Source organism: Pocillopora verrucosa, chromosome 2 (genome assembly GCF_036669915.1).
Source record: "Pocillopora verrucosa isolate sample1 chromosome 2, ASM3666991v2, whole genome shotgun sequence".
Taxonomy (NCBI): Eukaryota; Metazoa; Cnidaria; class Anthozoa; order Scleractinia; family Pocilloporidae; genus Pocillopora; species Pocillopora verrucosa.
The window spans coordinates 14,679,326-14,698,331 of NC_089313.1; the positions used below are offsets into that span (position 1 = coordinate 14,679,326).

General features: G+C 37.4%; 1 protein-coding gene across 6 annotated transcripts; it reads left to right on the plus strand.

Moving 5' to 3' along the window:
• The first annotated feature begins 861 nt into the window (after window positions 1-861).
• Window positions 862-18,386, plus strand: LOC131790280 (uncharacterized). Of its 6 annotated transcripts, none has more exons than XM_059107470.2 (16): window positions 862-2,908; window positions 6,173-6,296; window positions 7,048-7,159; window positions 7,848-7,959; window positions 8,340-8,390; window positions 8,528-8,632; window positions 9,209-9,501; window positions 10,309-10,436; window positions 10,960-11,276; window positions 11,713-11,825; window positions 12,619-12,784; window positions 12,943-13,090; window positions 13,846-15,142; window positions 15,999-16,088; window positions 16,334-16,470; window positions 17,189-18,386. In XM_059107470.2, the coding sequence occupies exons 1-16, from the start codon at window positions 862-864 to the stop codon at window positions 17,208-17,210; spliced, it is 5,262 nt and encodes a 1,753-aa protein (XP_058963453.2). In that variant the 3' UTR covers window positions 17,211-18,386. The 6 variants fall into 6 exon arrangements, with proteins under 6 accessions (XP_058963453.2, XP_058963460.2, XP_058963474.2 ...); XM_059107477.2 differs by having other exon boundaries at window positions 7,048-7,153; XM_059107491.2 differs by lacking the exon at window positions 862-2,908 and adding an exon at window positions 4,413-4,536.
• Window positions 18,387-19,006: the final 620 nt, after the last annotated feature.

Genomic DNA, 19,006 nt, shown 5'->3' on the forward strand with positions numbered 1-19,006 from the left:
CTCTTCAGAAACTTACCCTTTCTATTCTCTGAAATACATTTGTGCAGTGTCATTTGGACCCAGCTCCAATCATATCCGCTAGAGGGTTTGGATTTCGTTTTCAGGGTGAGGTTTTGCAAGCACGATATACTATGGTAAATTTGAACCTCAGCTATTGAAAAGCTTTAAAATTCCCCATGAAAGGCTTATAACAAGACGTTTACTCTTAATCAGTTCCGGTGTAAGTGATCCCAACGGGTTAGAACTATGAGTGGTCGCTTTCTATTCAGGGAGTGGAAAGTTTGGGGGCGACTGCTCTTGAGGAATAAGATGTTTTTTTGGGTGTTTTTTCGCCACTTTGAGCGATTAGTAGATGAGCACAATTTCAAGCCACATAACATAAACAGAACTTGCGAGAGAGGTAAATGGGGAGCAATGTGATTGAAACCGGATAATAGTGTTCGTAAGACATCTTTTATGAAGGGGGTGATTAGTTCTTGAATGGTTCATTGTTAAGCATTCTCTCAAACATTATGGTCCGGCTTAATCGGGTATCATATTTAATGTGTTCCTTTAACAGAACTTGAGTCGTTTGTTTTCGATCACTGTAATTATCTTTGCGAGCAAGGACTTCATCGTCTACTTGTTTACAACTCATGTCTTGCTGTCAATCACGCTACGTGACATAGGCATGTACACAAACAAACACGCAGCCTGCCAAATATGCATAAATTATGCATGTGTTAGTAAGTGAATGCACAGCTGAGTGTAAAGCAAACTCAATTATCATGCTGAAATTATTGCTTGTTTTGAAAGTTTAACTGCCTCATTTACTAATGGCATCGTCGAAGCTTCCCGTTACAAGTAGACTGTTACTACAGAATGGCTAAAAGAGGTTTTACTCCAAGCGCTTTTGCGTTGCCTGGTTTATCGAAGGACTCGAACAAGCCGTTTGGATTTTCTGTGGTGAGAGAAGATCATGGCTCTCGTTCCATTGCTAACGTGAATCGAGTTAGTGCAAAAGACAACTTGGAGGAATCTTCAAGTTTAGTTGATGAGTTAGGATCACTTTTGCCACCACAGACAGAATACACGCTCGAAAATTTGACAAAAACAAGGCCTCGCAGTCCAAAACGAAGATCACCTTCACCCTTGGCGCGAAGAAAAGAACTCGAAAACAACTCCAACTTTTCTTTTGATGTAAATAGTCCTCAAACTTCGATTAAAGACCATGAGGCTTTCTCAGATGAGCGTGTAAACGTGTTAAACGAAAAACCAAACCTTCCATCAGCGCTCATTCTTTCCAACGATGTAGGATTATCGATTTCGAGTAGAGAACTCTCTCAATCAAGATCTTCACCGCGACTTAGTGATAAGCCGCGAACAAATCGTCCCAAAGTGGCTCCGAAACCTGAAAGAAACAAAAATTACGAAAATGGAGAGCTCTTGACCGAAAGAACAGATCTTAACGTAGTTAGTGTGGTAGATGACCCCAAAATCCGGTTGGTGGATGAGGATCATCACAGAGGTGACAACGATCCACCTCCTCTTCCTACATCACCCCCGCCGTTAGAGGACGACGAGATTTTGGGTTCTTTAGCTTACGACACGCTAAACGTAGAAACAAAGCGATCATTTCCAATAAGTGGGTTTGAAAAAACGCAGTCAATTGACAGAACAACTGGCAAATTGTCAGCAAAGTTGGTGGATAATCCCCTTAAAAATGAAATTGAAGACAATGTATTGAATAATAGTAAGCAGTTAAGATCTGATACAGCCAGCAGTAATAACAGTCCTTCTTCAAGGATAGCAAAATGGCAGGGCTATGGAAGGACTTCTAGTGAAGATAACTATATTTTACCAAAGATTGGAGCTGGCTTTCCAAACAGACAGACCCCCTTAGATTCTGCCATTGCTTCACGACTGTCCAAATATGAGACGCCCTATAGTTCCAGACAGCGAAAACCTGTTGAAAAGACCTTGTCGGCAAACCGTCGACGATTCAAACCAGTCACATTAACAGACGAGGACGAGACGACAAATTCTGAGAACATTAAAGAAAATATTGACTCTTTAGTTAATGCAGAAAAAAAAACCAATCAGCCAATGTCAGTTGGTTTGCATGGTATGAAAACTGAAAAAAACGTCACCAATTCTTTACCAAGGAATTTCAGGGATGGAATTAGTGCTATAAGCCAGCCTCTGAGTTCATCTGGGAGTAATAGACAATATAATTTTCAAGGTAATAGTTTTGTGCAAGGAGAAAAAGCAAAATTAGATCTTGATGGCTTAGAAAAGCAATCAGTTACTGATAAAAATACTTATGATGAGAATTCTAGCCAGAAATCATGGTCATCAGACTCATATGGTGCAAGCAGGACTGCACATCAAGAACCTGATGTGGTTGTTGAATATGACAGCCGTAATGATGGCCTAGAAAAGTTTGATGACAGCAGTGGTAAGGGAACAGTGCCATCTGTTGGATCAAAAATTAGAACTTCAAATGTAAATGATCCTAATGAATTCAAAATTGAAAGTAATATCAATGAGAATGAGGTGAGCAGGAGTGATAACAATGACAGAAATAGAACAGAAAAAGAACATGGAAGTTCAGGAATGACATTGCCAAAAGTTGTCATTGAATATGATGGGGAAGTTGTCAATGAGCCTTCAATTGATGGATATGACTCTGAGGAAACTTCTGATGAAGGTAAAAACCTGGTGTCATCTTCTTTCAGTCAACTTGAGGACTTGGATGATTTACATTATTCAGATAACATGTCTGATGGCTCTGTTAGTCTTTATGCTGATGAAGACGATATAGGAATCTTGGATTATACAGATGATGATGATGAATTAGATGTAACGTTGAGGGATGAAGACCTCACTTTTGACAATCCTGTGAGAGAAGAAGCAGAGGAAACTAGAGGTTAGTGATTCTTTTATACAGTAGTTTAGAATTCTTTTGTGAACTTGCTTCCATAATAAAATTTTGGTTTCTTGGAAAGGAATTGCTGTACATAAATGATTTCGGAGATGAGTCCAATTATGCTGAGACACTGACCTCAGTACCTGAGTAGAAGGTCATTACAATTGAGAATGGGATTGTTTGGACTAGACTTATTTGGTTTTGCCTGTAACTTGTACTGTTCCTTGTGTGACCCCTGGGCACCTACTGATGGCAGTACATGTAAACACCACTGAACATGTGATTTAATTGTTTAGCTATGTGACTAGAATTTGGGCAGTGTGCTTATAGTAGAGTTGAAATAAAGAAAAAAAACTATGACTCAATCCTATCAACCAATCTCAAAAGTGATTTTAAGGAAAAAATAATAGGAAGATCTTGAAGAGAAATCACAGGCGTGATTTTTAGAAAAAATCTGATGTTTCTAGTCATGGGCAAGGAAATAATTCAAGCCAGCATCTTGGATGGCTTTGAGAAAACTAAACAATAGTTTTGATGAACTATTTTGAGCCAATCACTAATTACAAAATACATGTCAAAAATCTTTACTATAAATAACTATGAAGTAATTGGAAATTATTTTGGTTTTTTAACCTCTTTATGGGAAATGTGACAGCTGAACACTTTGAAACTTGATATAAAATTGTTCAAAGAGTGTCTCAAACTACAGACTAGTGTTAGAAAGAGTTTAGATCAGAAATACTTATCCACTTTGTACTATGAATTGATTTACCTGTAGAGCTTATGAGTCATCTTACCTATGAACCTATGGATAATGCCCTTTAAATCTTTGCATTTTGTAACTGTAGTTGTGGTTGGTTTTTGTTTTTTTTCAAAAGCTTCACTCACATTGACCTGTTGGCTATGCAACTGCTTGAAAATTTTACTGTCATGTGACATGAGACAAGAGACTTTTTGTCAGATCATTGTACAATGTTAGTGGATCTTTGTGTTGGATAAGCTTCAATATCATGACAGAACTCACTGTTGCTTGTTTTAGCCATGAGACAAGAAAAGATTATTCTTTATTCATGAGCTTCAAATACTAGCCTTGCAGGGTGATTGATGTATATTGAATCACTTTTGAGCTTTTAATTTGCACTGAACTGATATTGATTTTGTATTGATATTGGCTCAGTATCTTAAAAGTGCTTCTAAAATTACTAAGACATAGGCAATTAAGACTAATAAAGACATGCTAACAGTTCATTTTTCATTTGATAACTATCCTTACCATAGGTTAAAATTGATTTCAAAAGGTTTCTTCAAGTTTCCTGAACCTTGGAATTAACTTTGATCATTGCTAGCTTTTTTCTAGGGAATTCAAGAACAATAAGATTTTAAATATTGACTTGTAATAAAACCACATCTTCCACTCCCTGGAGTTTTTTTTCACCATATTTGTCAATTGTAGGATTAGTTCCTTTTCAAAGACATCCTGCTCTTGATTGCACAATATGTTTTTCCTTTAAATTCTATGAAATGTGGGGAAGACTGTAGAAGAAGAACACACTGATTTTTGACAGTCATGTTTACGTTAGAGGTTGTTCAAAGACCCATGCAGTTTGTCATTGAGGTAGATGTTGGTGGTAAGTAGCTATTGACCTCAAGTAGGCAATTGAGCATTCAATACTGCCCATAATTCTCCATCTGTTGAATTGAATTTTAAATAATTTCTCTTTGTTCAAGTTATTTCCACAATAAATTTCGATGTGAAATTAATTATTGAACAAATGTTGAATTATTGGTAAGAACAAGTGTGAGCAATTAATCATCTTTTTTATTAACACATTGAAAAGTGAAACATACACCCCTGTATTGATTATGATTCATCATTCTTGTGTCTTCTTCCTGTGGGAAGGCACTCTCTGTGTAAATATCAGTGTGTGAAATTTGTCAAGGATTACTAAGCAAGTTCTAGTTATTTTGTATGGAAAAATCATTTCTGTCAAACATTTTGTGGTGAAAAATGGATCCTTTAGAAGGTTTGTTGAAGTTGAAATTATATTGATGATAGAGAGGTGTAGAGAATTTGGGCCTCTTTGTGTCAACATGAGTTCAAAATACTTCATTTAAGTGTTCAAAATTTTTGAAATGGTTGCTTTGCCTTGTCATATTTTGAGCTACTTCTTTCGGGTGAGTACCTTCTTTCTGTAAAAGAATTCTGCTGACAACCTTTTCGTGTTTTGAATGTTCATCACTTCCTCTAATTTTTGTTTTTTAGTATTTTCTATCTTTTAAAAATGGATGAAGGATGTGTGTGTGATGTTTGAATCGAAACTATTTGAAGAGGAATATAGCATTTCGGTGCGACAGTTTTTGTTCAAGATAGTGTTTGTGGTTAGTTTCAGTCTTGTGGCATGGTATAAGAGGATTTATAAGTGAGAATATTGCATTTACTCTTAACCAAGACACATGTTAGTTTTTGCTTTGTTTGTTTCCAAAAATTTGGTATGTCTGTTGCAAAGCTTGGAAGTTTATCACATGGAAGGCAAACTGAATCATTTGATTGTAAAATAAATTTACAATTCACAGGTAATTGGTTTGATAAAAGATAAAACTGTGCCCCTTTAGTATCTTTGCTTATTTGAGCACATGTATCACTAGTAGTATAAAGTCTATGTTCAGGGTTCTTAAATATATTACAGTATGAGACAATGTGATGGAACGTGATGCTAAAATGTTCTTAAACATGTATTTTTACAATCAGATGTATTCTTATAATATTTGCTGATAAAGGGCCTTTGAAGACCCTCTTTCAGAGTATCAGTCACCAGACAGAACAAAATCAGGGATGGTATTGGAAAGAGTTTGTTGTAGGAAATTTATTGTACAAAAACATTGGATTAAGCCTTTTTGATCATGCATCTAGGCTTGCATTGTTGTAAAATTGTCATTCATCTGATGGATTTGCATGGAAAGTGGCATGCATGTGTTAAGATATCCTTGGAATATGGTCACACATTTTAAGGTCAGACAGTTAGTATCGTCCATTTATACATTAATGCCAAGGGTTTTAGGAAATAGTTTGGAATGTTTAAATTTTTTACAGCCGTTACTCTGTAATGTCTGGTTTGACTAATTTTGTGACAATGTGCGTATTATTTCATGTAAAAGAAAATTAAATGTGTTATCATTATTTACTTAATATACATTGGTACATAAAGTTGCTTCAAATGTGTAAATTTATGTCTTTTATTAATGACATGGTTTTTTTCTCTCAAGTACTCAGAGGCTCTGAACTGGATGATGATGGCCTAATGGATCCACCATTGCAAATCATGACAGAGACATCAGAGTCAGAGGGAAGCGATGAAATTTTGTTTGAGCCTCCTCCAATGTTTGCCAGGTAGTTTATCAATGAATTTCACTTTTTTATTTTTTCATTTAATAATCCTTTTTCTTCTCAAGATCACCTCACAATCTCCAACTCTGAAGTACAGCTAGAGTCTTCTTTGAAATTGCAAGAAGATAAGAACTTATTTATAAATTCCAAATCAATATTCTTCAGTTAAAAGTCGTAAAGCACTTTGCTAACATTGGTTACTAAAAATTTTAAGGTTTGAGACCTTAAAAGTAACCTCATGCATTGAGGTTAATCAACTTTAGTTTTGTATTCCCCAAGTAGGGAATATTAGATACAATTCAGATGTAATTCTGAGACGTTGTTCTACTGGTCATTACAGCATAATTAGAGACATCAAAAAAAATAAACAACAAAACAAAAAAACAAACAAAAGTAATAACACTAATGGCAGATTTGTTATTTTAATCCTTTCACCCCCAAGATCTAATCAATAATTCTCCTTACTATCTGCTTTACAATTCTTACAATGTTTAAGTTTAGAGAATTTGGTATTGGATTGCCTGAAAATCCTGCAAATCACTATTTTTCTTTATTCTTGTCACTTGCCTGCTTGATTTTGCATTGCTACTGAAAAGAGAAATTCTCTGTTGGTCACTCATGGGAGTTAAAGGGCTCAATGTATAATTTAAACAGAGCAGAAATCTTAAACCAAATCAATGGAGATGTAAGTAAAAATTCGAAATGCATGCAGTATCTTTCTAAATCATATTGTTGTTTGTCATTATCGTTTTAGCTCTGATGAGGCAGAGGTAAAAGAAGAAGTAGAGGATTCAGATGTGTTTGAGAATGGATATGAAGGCGATTTGCCATCCCCTGTTATTCCCTCCTCTCTATTAGAGGTACAGGTAAAAGAAAAGGGAGGTTCATGTGTGTTTTTCCCTGGTAATGAGAATACTCAAACTTAGACAGTCAGGTAGAAGTTGTTATGTTGATCTATCACCAAATTCTCGTAACTTATTGACAAGGGAATGAGTTGAAGCTAGAAGGGAGAATTAACAATCAGATCTTAAGAGTTAAAAAGTGAATGCTGCATCTAAGGTCACTTAAGGATTTATTCCACACACCTCTTTTATTTCTGGCCTGGACATTTTGTCATGTTTTTGGTAAAGACAATTTTGTAATTTTTAACAGAGAAATCTTTTAATAAACGTGCATTATGTGCCTGATCACTGAATAAGTGCAAAATGTTTTGAGAGACATTGTTGAGACCTGATGATTCACTCTCAGTTTGTGACCCATTAGTAATTTCTCCATACAGTATCGATACATTGTCTACCAGAAAGGTAATGAGAGGAGAGAAAAATATTTGTAGAGGATACTGTTTGATTAACTCTAAATTATCAGAGCAAGATAAGAAAGAGATGAATGACAGAATTTCAAGAAACAACAGTTAGATCTTGGAAGTGAAATGGTCATTTTTTTTTTTTACAAAAACTTGTCATGATTCATAATTTTGAATAGTAGTGAAAGAGTTCAAGATAACTTTACCCTTAAAGTACTGTCAAGTGAAGGTTCTTTGTGTTGTGCTTTCAGCCACAAGAAGATAAAAGATTTCACAACCTTGCTTTAGAGGTGTGGACAGAAGATGATTGTGTGGACTGGTTAGATTTCATTGGTTTGGGACATTTTGCAACAGAGTTCAGAGGTTTGTATGATTGCACAGTATTTGTTGTGCCAACCTTAATTGAAAGTTTTCAGTGAACATGATATCAAATGATGATTGGACAGTAATAGATCAAACCTAAAAATTAGAATTTGAACTATCACCTCCTCATATCAATAGTTACTTACAATTTTTAAGTTTTTCAGGGAACAGTTTTTTAAATGTCATTGCCTCAGAGACAGTCAAAATAACTTGTTCTTTTAAGTACATGGCAATCTCCATGATAAAAAGATTATCGTTTTTACACAACTCGTTGAAACCAATGTTTGGCCAATGAAACAGGTCTCTTCAAAATTTAATGTGTAATGAATTTCTGCTATGAAATTAAAACATTGTTTTTCTATTTAATTTTGTATTTTCAGAGCATCATGTGGATGGAAGAGTCTTAAAAAACATCAATTTCCAGTTACTTGGTTAGTATTTGACTCTGGTTTCTTTGAGGTGTAAACTCTTTGGTAGACTTTTGCTTTTAACCAACAGAAAACTGATGCAAAGAAGTTGTGCTAAAAAAGTAACTTTGGAATAAATGTTGTTTAATCTTTCATTCCAGAGGAGATTGGCATTAATTCTCCTGATGAGCGTGAAGTTATCCTCTCTGAGATATACAGACGTTTCCACCCTGAAGAAGAGGACATGTTTGAAATGGAGATTCAAGGTATGGTGCAAATGCAAATTGATTTGAAATATATTTGAATCTAGGGGGAGAAGGGAGGGCTTTTATTGACTTAAGCAAGGTGCAGATAACTGAATAAAGGGGGTAAGTTTCTAAAGAAACTGTGGTGCTGTATCAGTGGGAGAGTATAACAAGGTAATTTAGTATTATCACCTGAGTTGATAACATAAATTAGCCACCGTAAAGAGTTTCAAAGCTGATGTTTAAAGTGTTAGTCCTTCATCAGAGCGAAAGACTAAGGGCTAATGCTCAAAATGTCAGCTTTTATACTCTCTAGGGTGGCCAATTTATAATACTAAATTACCAAGGTGTACATAGCTTGTGATACTCAAAACACTTATTTTTACTGCAATGCAATTAATTTTCATTGTGAAGTACATGTAGTAGCTTTACAAGTGATGTGAGAGCAAAGTGTCCAAGAACAAAACACAACAACAGGGCTCAAATTTGGTCCTGTTTTTCCCACAATAGCCACAATAAGCATGTAAATTTGACATATATCAAAAGAAAGGTTAATAGAATGGGAGCATTTTGTGTAACAATTACTATTTTTCACAGGTGCTCTGCAGTCTGCCTCTGAGAAAGAGAAGATGAAAATTATGGCAGTCCTTAATGCTTTACGATCTCCAGCATTCCAAGCAGAACTTGGACTGGACACTTCCACAGGTTCTTCTTCACCTCACGGAAGTGAAGCAGGTTTTTATATGGGAGCAGAAACTGGGTCAATATCCAGTGGTGTCACAACAGGCAGTGAGGATCATTCTCAGGATATCAACATGCCTCCTCCACCGCCTCCACCCTCATGGTCACAGACAGCAAAGAAAACAAAAAGCTTGGGTAGAGAACTTGATGTAAGTTAAGATTTTATTTCTTATTGGAGTGTTGTTTTGTCAGCAAACTAACTTACATCTCATGTACTGAGATATAAATGTAAAATTGAAGTCAATCAATGTACGTACACAAGAAGATCAGTATTGAGTTTTCAATGTTTTTAGGTTCCCAATGGTGATGATTAACAAGATATTAAAGATAATATTTGCATGTTCTTCAGCCAATGAATTGTGTTTTTGCTGGTTCAAAGCACCTGATTCCCCCCTCTTGGGCCATCATAATCTTTCGAGGCAGTGTGAAGGTGTCATTTAAATCTGACATAATATATCAAACACGAGGAAGAGTGTTTCATCCGATATCCAAACACTGAGAAGTGGTTGAGAAAATGAGGCGCAGCCGAGTTTTTTTTAACCAACTTCAAGGTGTTTGGATATCGGATGAAACACCCTTTCGAATGTTTGATATAGCTTCTCAAACCATTAATAATTCTTGGAGAAAATCAAAGCAAAAGTTCACCAGAATTTATGATAATTAAGATCACATATCCAAACCTCCTTCACAGTTGTAATTTCCTTTGTTTTCTCAGCATGAATTATTAATGAGTTTGAGAAAGTATCTTCCTAAACCCATACTTTATGGTGAATTTTGTGAATGTTGTATTACTTTTGTGGTGTATGTTTATGAGAGAAGGGTAGGATGGGTAGGGTTCGTTACATACTTAAAGTGCTTGGTTGGTGACCAGCAGCTTGTTACAAGAAAGTCCTCATCCTTTTTTCATTGATATAATTATCGCCTTTGTGATATTAATTGGAGCTCATGTTATGCAGGACTATGAAATAATACCTAGGGCTGGGAAATCAAAGAAGCCTGGAAAGACCTCTAAAGACAAGGACAAGTCGGGAGAAAAAAGTTCAAAAAGTGAGAAGCATGGACGCAAGGAAAAGAAACACAAAAGGTATGAACTCGTAATGGTGAGGAAGTGATGGTGGAAAAAAAGTGTTATTCAGATAGTCCAGTTCAAGGTCTATGAATTGCTATGCTTTCTTTTGTGCCTAGTATTTATTATAGTGCTGTTATTATACTATACTTTTTATTTATTAACCCTTTCTCTTCCAAGATCGCATCAATAATCAGTAATTCTCCTTACACTCTGTCATAAAATTGTTATGCTGTGAGTTTGGAGAATTTGGTATGAGATATTTTTTTTACTCTCATCACTTGTCTGCTTGATATTGTATTGCTATTGTAAGGAGAAATTATTTCTTGGTCTCTCATGGGAGTTAAAGGGTTACTGCGATGTCTTAAGGATTTCTAAACCAAGGGTGTAAGAGTAATTTTCATCTGCTTTTGTGCCCCTTGCCTCCTAGTTGTCTTTGCGGATACTAGCTGATAAATCTGAAAATAAATGTAGCTTACAATAATCATTTCTGTTCATGCTATGGCTCGGTTCCCTCACCACAACTGCCATCAATCCACAGGGTGACAAGACTTCTGGACAGCTTATCTCTAAGTACAAGTTCGTCCAAGCTGACCAAGCTCTTCCACCACTCGTCCTCGTCTTCCTCATCAGCGACAAAGAAACTCAATCCCACAATGCAGTATCTTCTGCAGGCTGGTCCCCAGGGATTGATTCGAATATGGCCGACAGCTCTCTCTGAGGAGATGAATTATTGCAGTTTCATGGTCAACATGACCACTACAAGTGCTGAGATTATCAAACTTGTCTTTGAGAAATACGAGTTAGTGGACGATCCACGGAGGTATTATGTTTGTGAAATGGGATTAGGAAAAGGAGGTAGGCCTCTTGAAATACTATCTGTACTATACTATTTGTATTATTCTTTCCCTTTCCCTGGTTTGAAATGTGGATTGAAAAGAAAAACAAGAAAATCTTTAAATATGTCAAAACACTTGTTAGAAGTGTCATTTTTAGTTTTAAATAACACGTCAATGCTGATTTTTTTGCACCACTTTATAAGAGTAGCATTTCTCCTTAATCTTTTCTATTCTCACATCGAGCATCTGTTTCCCAAAGTTTACAGCATTGTCCGACACATAAATCGCCATACTGTGCCGTTTCATTCTGTGGACGGCATTATCCTCGTTTTAAGCAACCAGGATCTTGTCAACAATCTTAGCTGATATTTTGTTGAATTGCTATCGCCCCTCTCCTCAGCAATATATTGTTTGTTGTCATTAACATTAATCTAATCTGCCCATTTTCCTTTCAGGTTCACGCCATGATCTTACTGATGCAGATTGTCCTCTGTTACGTCAGTGTCGTTGGACTGATCCTGACAAACAGCGCTTTGAATTGAGGAGCAGAGATGAAGGAGTGATTAAGGTAAGATTGTTTTGACTATTTCTCCTGCTGTGTGTGAGAGAAGTGGAGGCTTAATTGGTCGGACTTCATGGCAAACGGTCTGGGCTCAAACTCTAGTGGGCGGTCTTTGTAATGAGTTTTTGGGAAAGATATCTTGCACTAACAATACCTCTCTCAACTCGAGGTAGCAATTCTTTACAATACGTCCCTCAACTCGAAAGTTACAATACCATACAATACCTCTCTCAACTCGAAGTTGCGATGCTTTACAATACCTCTCTCAACTCGAAGTTACAATATCTTAAAATACCTCTCTCAATTCAAAGTTACTATGCCTTACAATGCCTCTCTCAACTCGAAGTGACAATACCTTACAATACCGGAGCTTGTTTAACCTGTAGTTCTCTTTTATTGTCTCTGTGTTTTCTAGTTGTCTGTCCGGATAAGAAGGAAAATGTTTTTCATTCGGACGAATGTGGCGAGGGAGAATGAAAATTTTACAATACCTTACAATACCTCTCTCAACTCAGTAGTATCGAGCCTAATTATTCTTTCGTGTTATCGGTTCAAGACGTATTGCACAGTTGATCTTCATATTTACACGCCAATCCTCGTATTAAATGGTTATTGACTAATTTAAAGGAAGCTTTTTCTCCTGTGAAAATTGCCGCACGGGTCTGGAACTTGACTCAAATTCCAGACCTATTCGAGGGGCATTAAAATCACTTTTGTCACTGTTTTTTTCCGCTCAGCGGTGTAGATAGATCGTGCTATGCTCTTTTAATCTCATTAATTTCTCTGGTTTTTTTTTCAGATGTTGTTTGAACTCGAAGGGTACGAAGACGATTTAGACTACCGATCCATTCCCTTATCAGCCAAGACTCCATGTACAGAAGCGCTAGAACTGATTGTCAAGAAGTTTCAGTTGCCTGGGAAGGCTAACGAGTACTATTTGGTGGAAGTGTCTGAGGAATGTGAAGGTAAAACTTTCTGTTTATCCATTTAAATGAAAAATTTTATACCTAGAGGAACTAGCTTTCTGTTTGAAAGGCATAACCAAACTCCTTACTACCAAATTCAGCAGAAATATGTCGCAACATTTGGCAATAGCTCAATTTATTGATGTCATTTTGTGCAGATGATAGAGAGGAGGTAGCTGATCACGTATGCCCTCTGAGACTGCAAATGGCGTGGAGTGCACCCGATCACGTGTTCAGGCTTTGTAGACGACCAACAGATAGTTCAACTGATGTTAATGATGATAATAAAGATACAGTTGATGGATGGTAGGTGTAAAAAAAAATCCCTTTACGAAAAAAGAGACTAGAGTCCAAACTGCGTAAAAAATATATATTAAACTTGTTAAGTGAACCTCAACATTCGGCTAAAATAAAGATGTCCACATCGGTTTTCCAGTGTCAAGGTTATTTGAAAGTTAAAAACGAAAAATATTTTGTACATTAGGTACACCCTTTCACTTCCAACAATATTAGCCAGAGAATTCGGTATTGAATCGAACAAATACGTTCGTACTGATTTGTCCTTTTTTTTCTCATCACCGTTCTGCTAAGAATGTATTGCGGTTGTAGGAACAAAATACTCTTGAGAAAGATGTTTTTCGTCTTGTCACGAGCGTGACAAGACGAAAAACATCTATCTCTGTTTCTTTACCGTGCTCAAAACTTACCATCTCTTTCATTTCTATCTAAAATCCTCTTGGTCACTCTTAAGAGCGAAAGGGTCAAAACCACTGTTTTCTACTTGATAAGGTTTACCAACTTTTGATAAGCAGACTTTTTATTGACCCCGTACACCTTTACATTAGTCTTCGTAATCTTCACACTGTTCTTGTTACATTTCCTATGGCACTGACAAGGAGAATTTGTTTAAAAATTAGGAGCCTCTTAGGTTGGTGATCATTTTCTTTCTTCTCATGACCTTTGAATTTGATTTAAGGGTGATACTGAAGGGAGAAATAAGAAGCCAATCAGTCATAAGAGTCAAAGAGTTGACGTGTTTTATGTATGTCTGTTGTATGTAGGATGACAGATGCTACTGAAGATGCCTCTCAAGAACCAGGCATTACCTCAGAAGTGTCTTCGGTTCGCGATGAAGACGAGCTGGAGTTTGCACCTGTCCCAGGAAGTGTAGAAGGGAACGAAATCAAGGAGGAAATCAGTGAGGATTTGATGGAGGGTTTGAACGAGCTGGATCAGGTCATCGACGAGGAATCCGAGGTGATCGCTTCTCAGGAGTTAGAGGCTGTCCGTCATGAGCTTGCCGCCAAAGAAGAGGAGTTGAAAGAGCTACGTTTACGAAGTGACACGCTTAATGAGAGAGAGGACGAACTGATAAGCTTGCGGCGAGAGAATGAGGAACTCAAAATGCGAAGCGTAGCGCGCGGCAAGCTGTCAGAGAAGGACGAGTCTTTGGTCGAGAAAGACCATGCGTTGGAGGAGCTTCGACAAGAGAATAAAGAATTGCGGAGAAGAATTGATGACCTCGAGGAAAAGCTTAAGAATGAAACGGCTTTGCGAGATCGCGAAATCGAAAGGCTTTACGCTCGAAACAACGAACTCTCGTCCAACGAAAAGGAGCTGGAGAATTTGAGACAGTTACGCGATACCTGTGATTCTCAAGAAAAGGAACTAGAGAAGCTAAGACTTATGAATCAAGAGTCCAGCTCTGGTCAAAATGAGCTTGCTTCGAGACTTGCAGAACTGAAGCAAAAGCACAATGAATTGTTAATGGAAGTAAATGAAATGGAGAAATTGAAGCAAGTTAACCGAGAACTCACTCGCAAAGTTGACGAGGGCGATATGTTTCGACAGGAGTTGGAGAAAAGCCAAGCACAGAAGAAAGAGTTGGTTGAGAAGTTGAAGGAGTTAGAGCGCGAGAGAAGAGAATCCAAAAAAGGTGAAAACGACAGAGTGGAAAACTTGAGACAGAAAAACCTAGAGGTAGCAGCTAAGAGCAAGGACGCAGAGGAGATGAAAACAAATATTATCAAGTTGACCGCCCAGATGCGTGAAATGGAAAAACAGAGCCAAGAGAGGGCGAACAAGCTGCAGAAAGAGCTGGAGGATGCCGCTTCCGAGAAACAACAGCTGTTGGACAGGATAGCCGAGTTGGAAGAAAGCGAAAGGAGTCAGGCTCAAAAGAAAGATGCGGAGAACAACGCAAAGGAGGTTGAGGATTTAAAACTCGAGAACATCTTCTTGGTTGAAAGGACGAAAGAAGTCGATGAACTGAAGTCAGCTGTGGCCAAACTAGCGGCAGAAGCCAAGGAAAACGAGTCCTTTAAACAGAAGTACAAAGAGCTTCGTGATGTGGAGACTGTAAGTATTGTTAAGATATCTAAGATAGTACGCGCGCTCTCTTTGGTCGAAAGGTGTGTGTAGATGAGAGTATGTGAACACGCTTGTCACTCGTCGAATTATTTTCAAGAAATATTTCAAAAATGTAACAGAGGATATTTTCGTGTTTACGTAGCAATCGAGGAGTTAAGAGAATTCTCCAAAGGTATGCAAACCCGAAACGCAGTCGAGGATTTGTAGTACTTTCGAGAATTCAACCCCTTTCGTGTTTAATTGAGGTTATGTAAAAGTCTTTTAGTACCTAAATAGTGCGCATTTCGTTTGGGCGTTGTTAAACAAAAGCCAAAGTAATCACAACAGTCAATTAGAGCGGAGGTAAATATCTCAAGTAATCAATGTAAGGAACTCAAAGTCAACCCTAACATCAGTATCTATATTCTTCATACTCTTCCCCATACATCCCCCTTGGTACTGACAAGGAGAATTCGTTGAACAATCAAAGCTTCTCGGGTTGGCGATCATTTTCTTTATTCTCGTGACCTTAATGTTTGATTCAGGGGTGATATTGTAAGGAGAATTTAGATGCTGGTCACTTTTAGGGGTCAAGGGGTTGAGCAAATCATCGGACTCGTTGTAAACTATTAAGGAGAAAAATTCCTGTTACACAATGACTAATCTCGCGCTTTTTACTGATCTTTTGTTATTTGGTTATTATCGTATCTGACTTGCGCAGAGCTCTGTTGTCTGTTCCTTGAGTTGTCAGGCCTATGAGAAAGGATACGTGATTTTGCGAGCTTTCCACCTTACATCAGTGTCCACAAATTTGTTTTAACTTTAACAAACTAATGTCTCCTCTGTTTTGTTCTTTCTTACCCAGTATTTAACCAAACAGGTAAGCACCGCAGAAACAATTGCTCGACAAAAAGACAAAAAGCTGAAGGAATCAGAAAACAAGATAAATACTTTGGTAAGTTAATGCAAGATTGGTTGTTATTGCAAGCGACGTTCTCAAGTTTATCTAGCGTATTGTGAGTGAAATTTCATGTGTGTTCTTCCCAATCAATGAATAGTTTGCGTTAAAATAGTAGCACAGGTTTAAGATCCCTTCTAAACCGGCGTAGTCCGGCGAACCTTCAAGACAAAGCCTTCTGCTGGAAATCTGCTGGAGCTTTGTTGATGTGACTTTTTTTAATGGTATTTGTGTTTGTGCAGACTGAAGCTGTAAAAGACATGGAAGCCAAGCTGGAGGAACATGAACAAAATAAGTTATACCTAGACCAGCTATTGGCCATGCTGAAGGACAGGGACCCCACCCTCTTGCACGTCATCAACACTTCGCTTGCGTCAAGGTATAGCCAATCAAAGCGAAGGAAAACATTGCAAGAAACCAATGAGAATTCAGTGTGAATATGAGCAAAGTGTTCGAATCGCGGGAAAACGCGAGTGACTAGGCCGCATTTAGTTTTAGTCTTGTATCTGAGTGGCTTAGGATGTGGCGCGAGATTTTTTGATTGGTTCAGAAAGCTCGCGCCATCTCACGATCAGATGCAAACTGAAACAAATAGCGACTTCGTACTCGCGTTTTCCCGCGCTTCGAGGAGTTCTTGTTTTAACTTTGAGTTCCTGTTGGCTTCTTTTGATATATTTGATTTGCTCTGATTTTCCATTGTGATGTACTGTGATTTTGAATTTTACGACACTCAATCAAATTACGCTTCAGTATTGTTCCACTAAATTAATTAATGTGAATTGTTCTTCTATCTTCGATATCGCTCCGTCGACCTTTACTGTATTTTGTGGCATTTAGAAATTCAGTGAACCCTTTAACCCCTGTGAGTGACTAAAATCTAATTTCTCCCAACGATATCACCCCTGAATCAAACGTGAAGGTCACGAGAATAAAGGAGATGATCACCAACTAAGGAAGCTCTTGATTGTTAAACAAATTCTCCTTGACAGCACCTTAAGAAATGTATGAAGAACAGTATGGAGAGTATGCGTACAGATGTTATGGTCTAAAGGGTGAAAGTGTATTTGAAACGTTTGTGTTGTTGATTTTTTTTGTAGTGAACAAGAGGAATGGTGCTGAATGATGGAGTTGTTTCTGCAGTTCTTTAGATTGCCTCTTATGGCACGGACCGGAGTAGTGTTTTTGAAGTTTACCGTCGAGATGCCATACACAGATCTGTTGCTGTTAGATAGTTTGAAAACATCAGGTTAGATCAGATAGTTATTTAGGTTACTTACATTTTGAGGAGCTTGTGTAATGTTGATTCAGACTGGTTTCAAGGATGATCAGTATTAAACACACCCGTTTTTAAACGTTTTTTGTTATCAACGAGGAGACTTAGCTTAATTTATCGGTAGGATGTCGAGACATTTGTGGAGGAAACATATTGTCTCAAAAAGCCTCCGTGGCAGTGAATTTTTTCAACGGAAATGCCATTTGATTCTTAGATCTAGATTCGTCTACTATTTGATTTCCATCCTAAAATTTTACACGACATCGTTTTTAACAAAACGCAACTGGTGAACTATTAAGTAAATATATTACAAAGAGAAAACATATTTTTAAAAGTACATATTTAAGGAAAACATCAGTACCTTTCACAATAAAAGGTTATCCTCGTTCATCTCGGATTTCCCGAGGGAGGGGAGGGTATCCAAAAAAACATTTATAGACAACAAATACTCTGAATAGAGAAAGCAATAGCCAGAAAAATACTTCAAAGTTAATACTCTTATCAGTTAGAGGTACGGCCGACCGAAAAGCTCAGCTGTGAAATTTTCAGTGCTGCTCACCACAGCTCTATAACAAGGAAACATGTCGGCTGATTAACGAAATGCAAACCAGCGCGAAAACAGTTGCAGTGGTGTTATTACATCCCATTGGTTACACAGTTTGTTCAGAATCTGTGAGAAGGCAGCCCATGAGAAAATCGAGAAAATAAAGGAAGAAAAATCACTGAATTCTCTGTCAGAGCCGATGCTTATTTGTCGTTTTCAAACACTGGTATAAAGGTGATTTGAAAAGTTTAGTTAATACGGATTGAAATTAAGACTAATTTTTTTAGTTAATTATACAACAAATTTTAGTCATTCTTTTTTAAAGATTTTTTAGAGTGTTATATGAAGATAGCGATACGCATATATTATGGGTCACATTAGAAGGTTTTTAAAGAAGTCATATCTTAATGTAATATAGGTCTCGCGCCGAGATCATATCAAGTAATCGTACGCCAATTAAACAAAGAGAATATTTTGTATTTAATTCTTGCAAAATGTGTGATTTTGAATGATTTTGTGTCTTATTTTCATCGTTTATCAGTGCCATACGAGCAGAGAAAATTTCATCGACCTTCTAGGTTCGCAGAACGTGACATGGTTGAGCCTTGTCCAGGGTCATTGTGCCCTGCCCCCCTCCTCCCTTACTACCAGTCTTTTATGCGGCTCGGTTCCTGCAGCTTCACACACGAAAAATGGGCTGACGATAGAAAGCTGGTTGACTCAATCGGAAAAAAAATATCATCTTAACAGACGTCAACAACCATCAGCACCATACAATCGACTCATTCACGAACCTAACCGAACGACCAAACTTTACCGACAGATCGAAACCGGCTGACCAATCATATATAGCGTGTATAAGCCGAGTCCAAGCTTTTAGCATCTCGGCAAAAGTAACCTAGTCGTTTTCACGAACCAGACGCGAAAAATTCTACTGATGTACTTTGCTCTGAAAACAGCTCGAAGTCTGTGCAGATTGTCGAAATTCTAGTCTCTGTCACCAAAAACAACCTTGGGATGCTGTGCGGCATTACTCTAGCTAACCTTTGGAACACTAGAAGAGAGACAAATTATCGGAAGCGCAGTTGTTTTTAATAG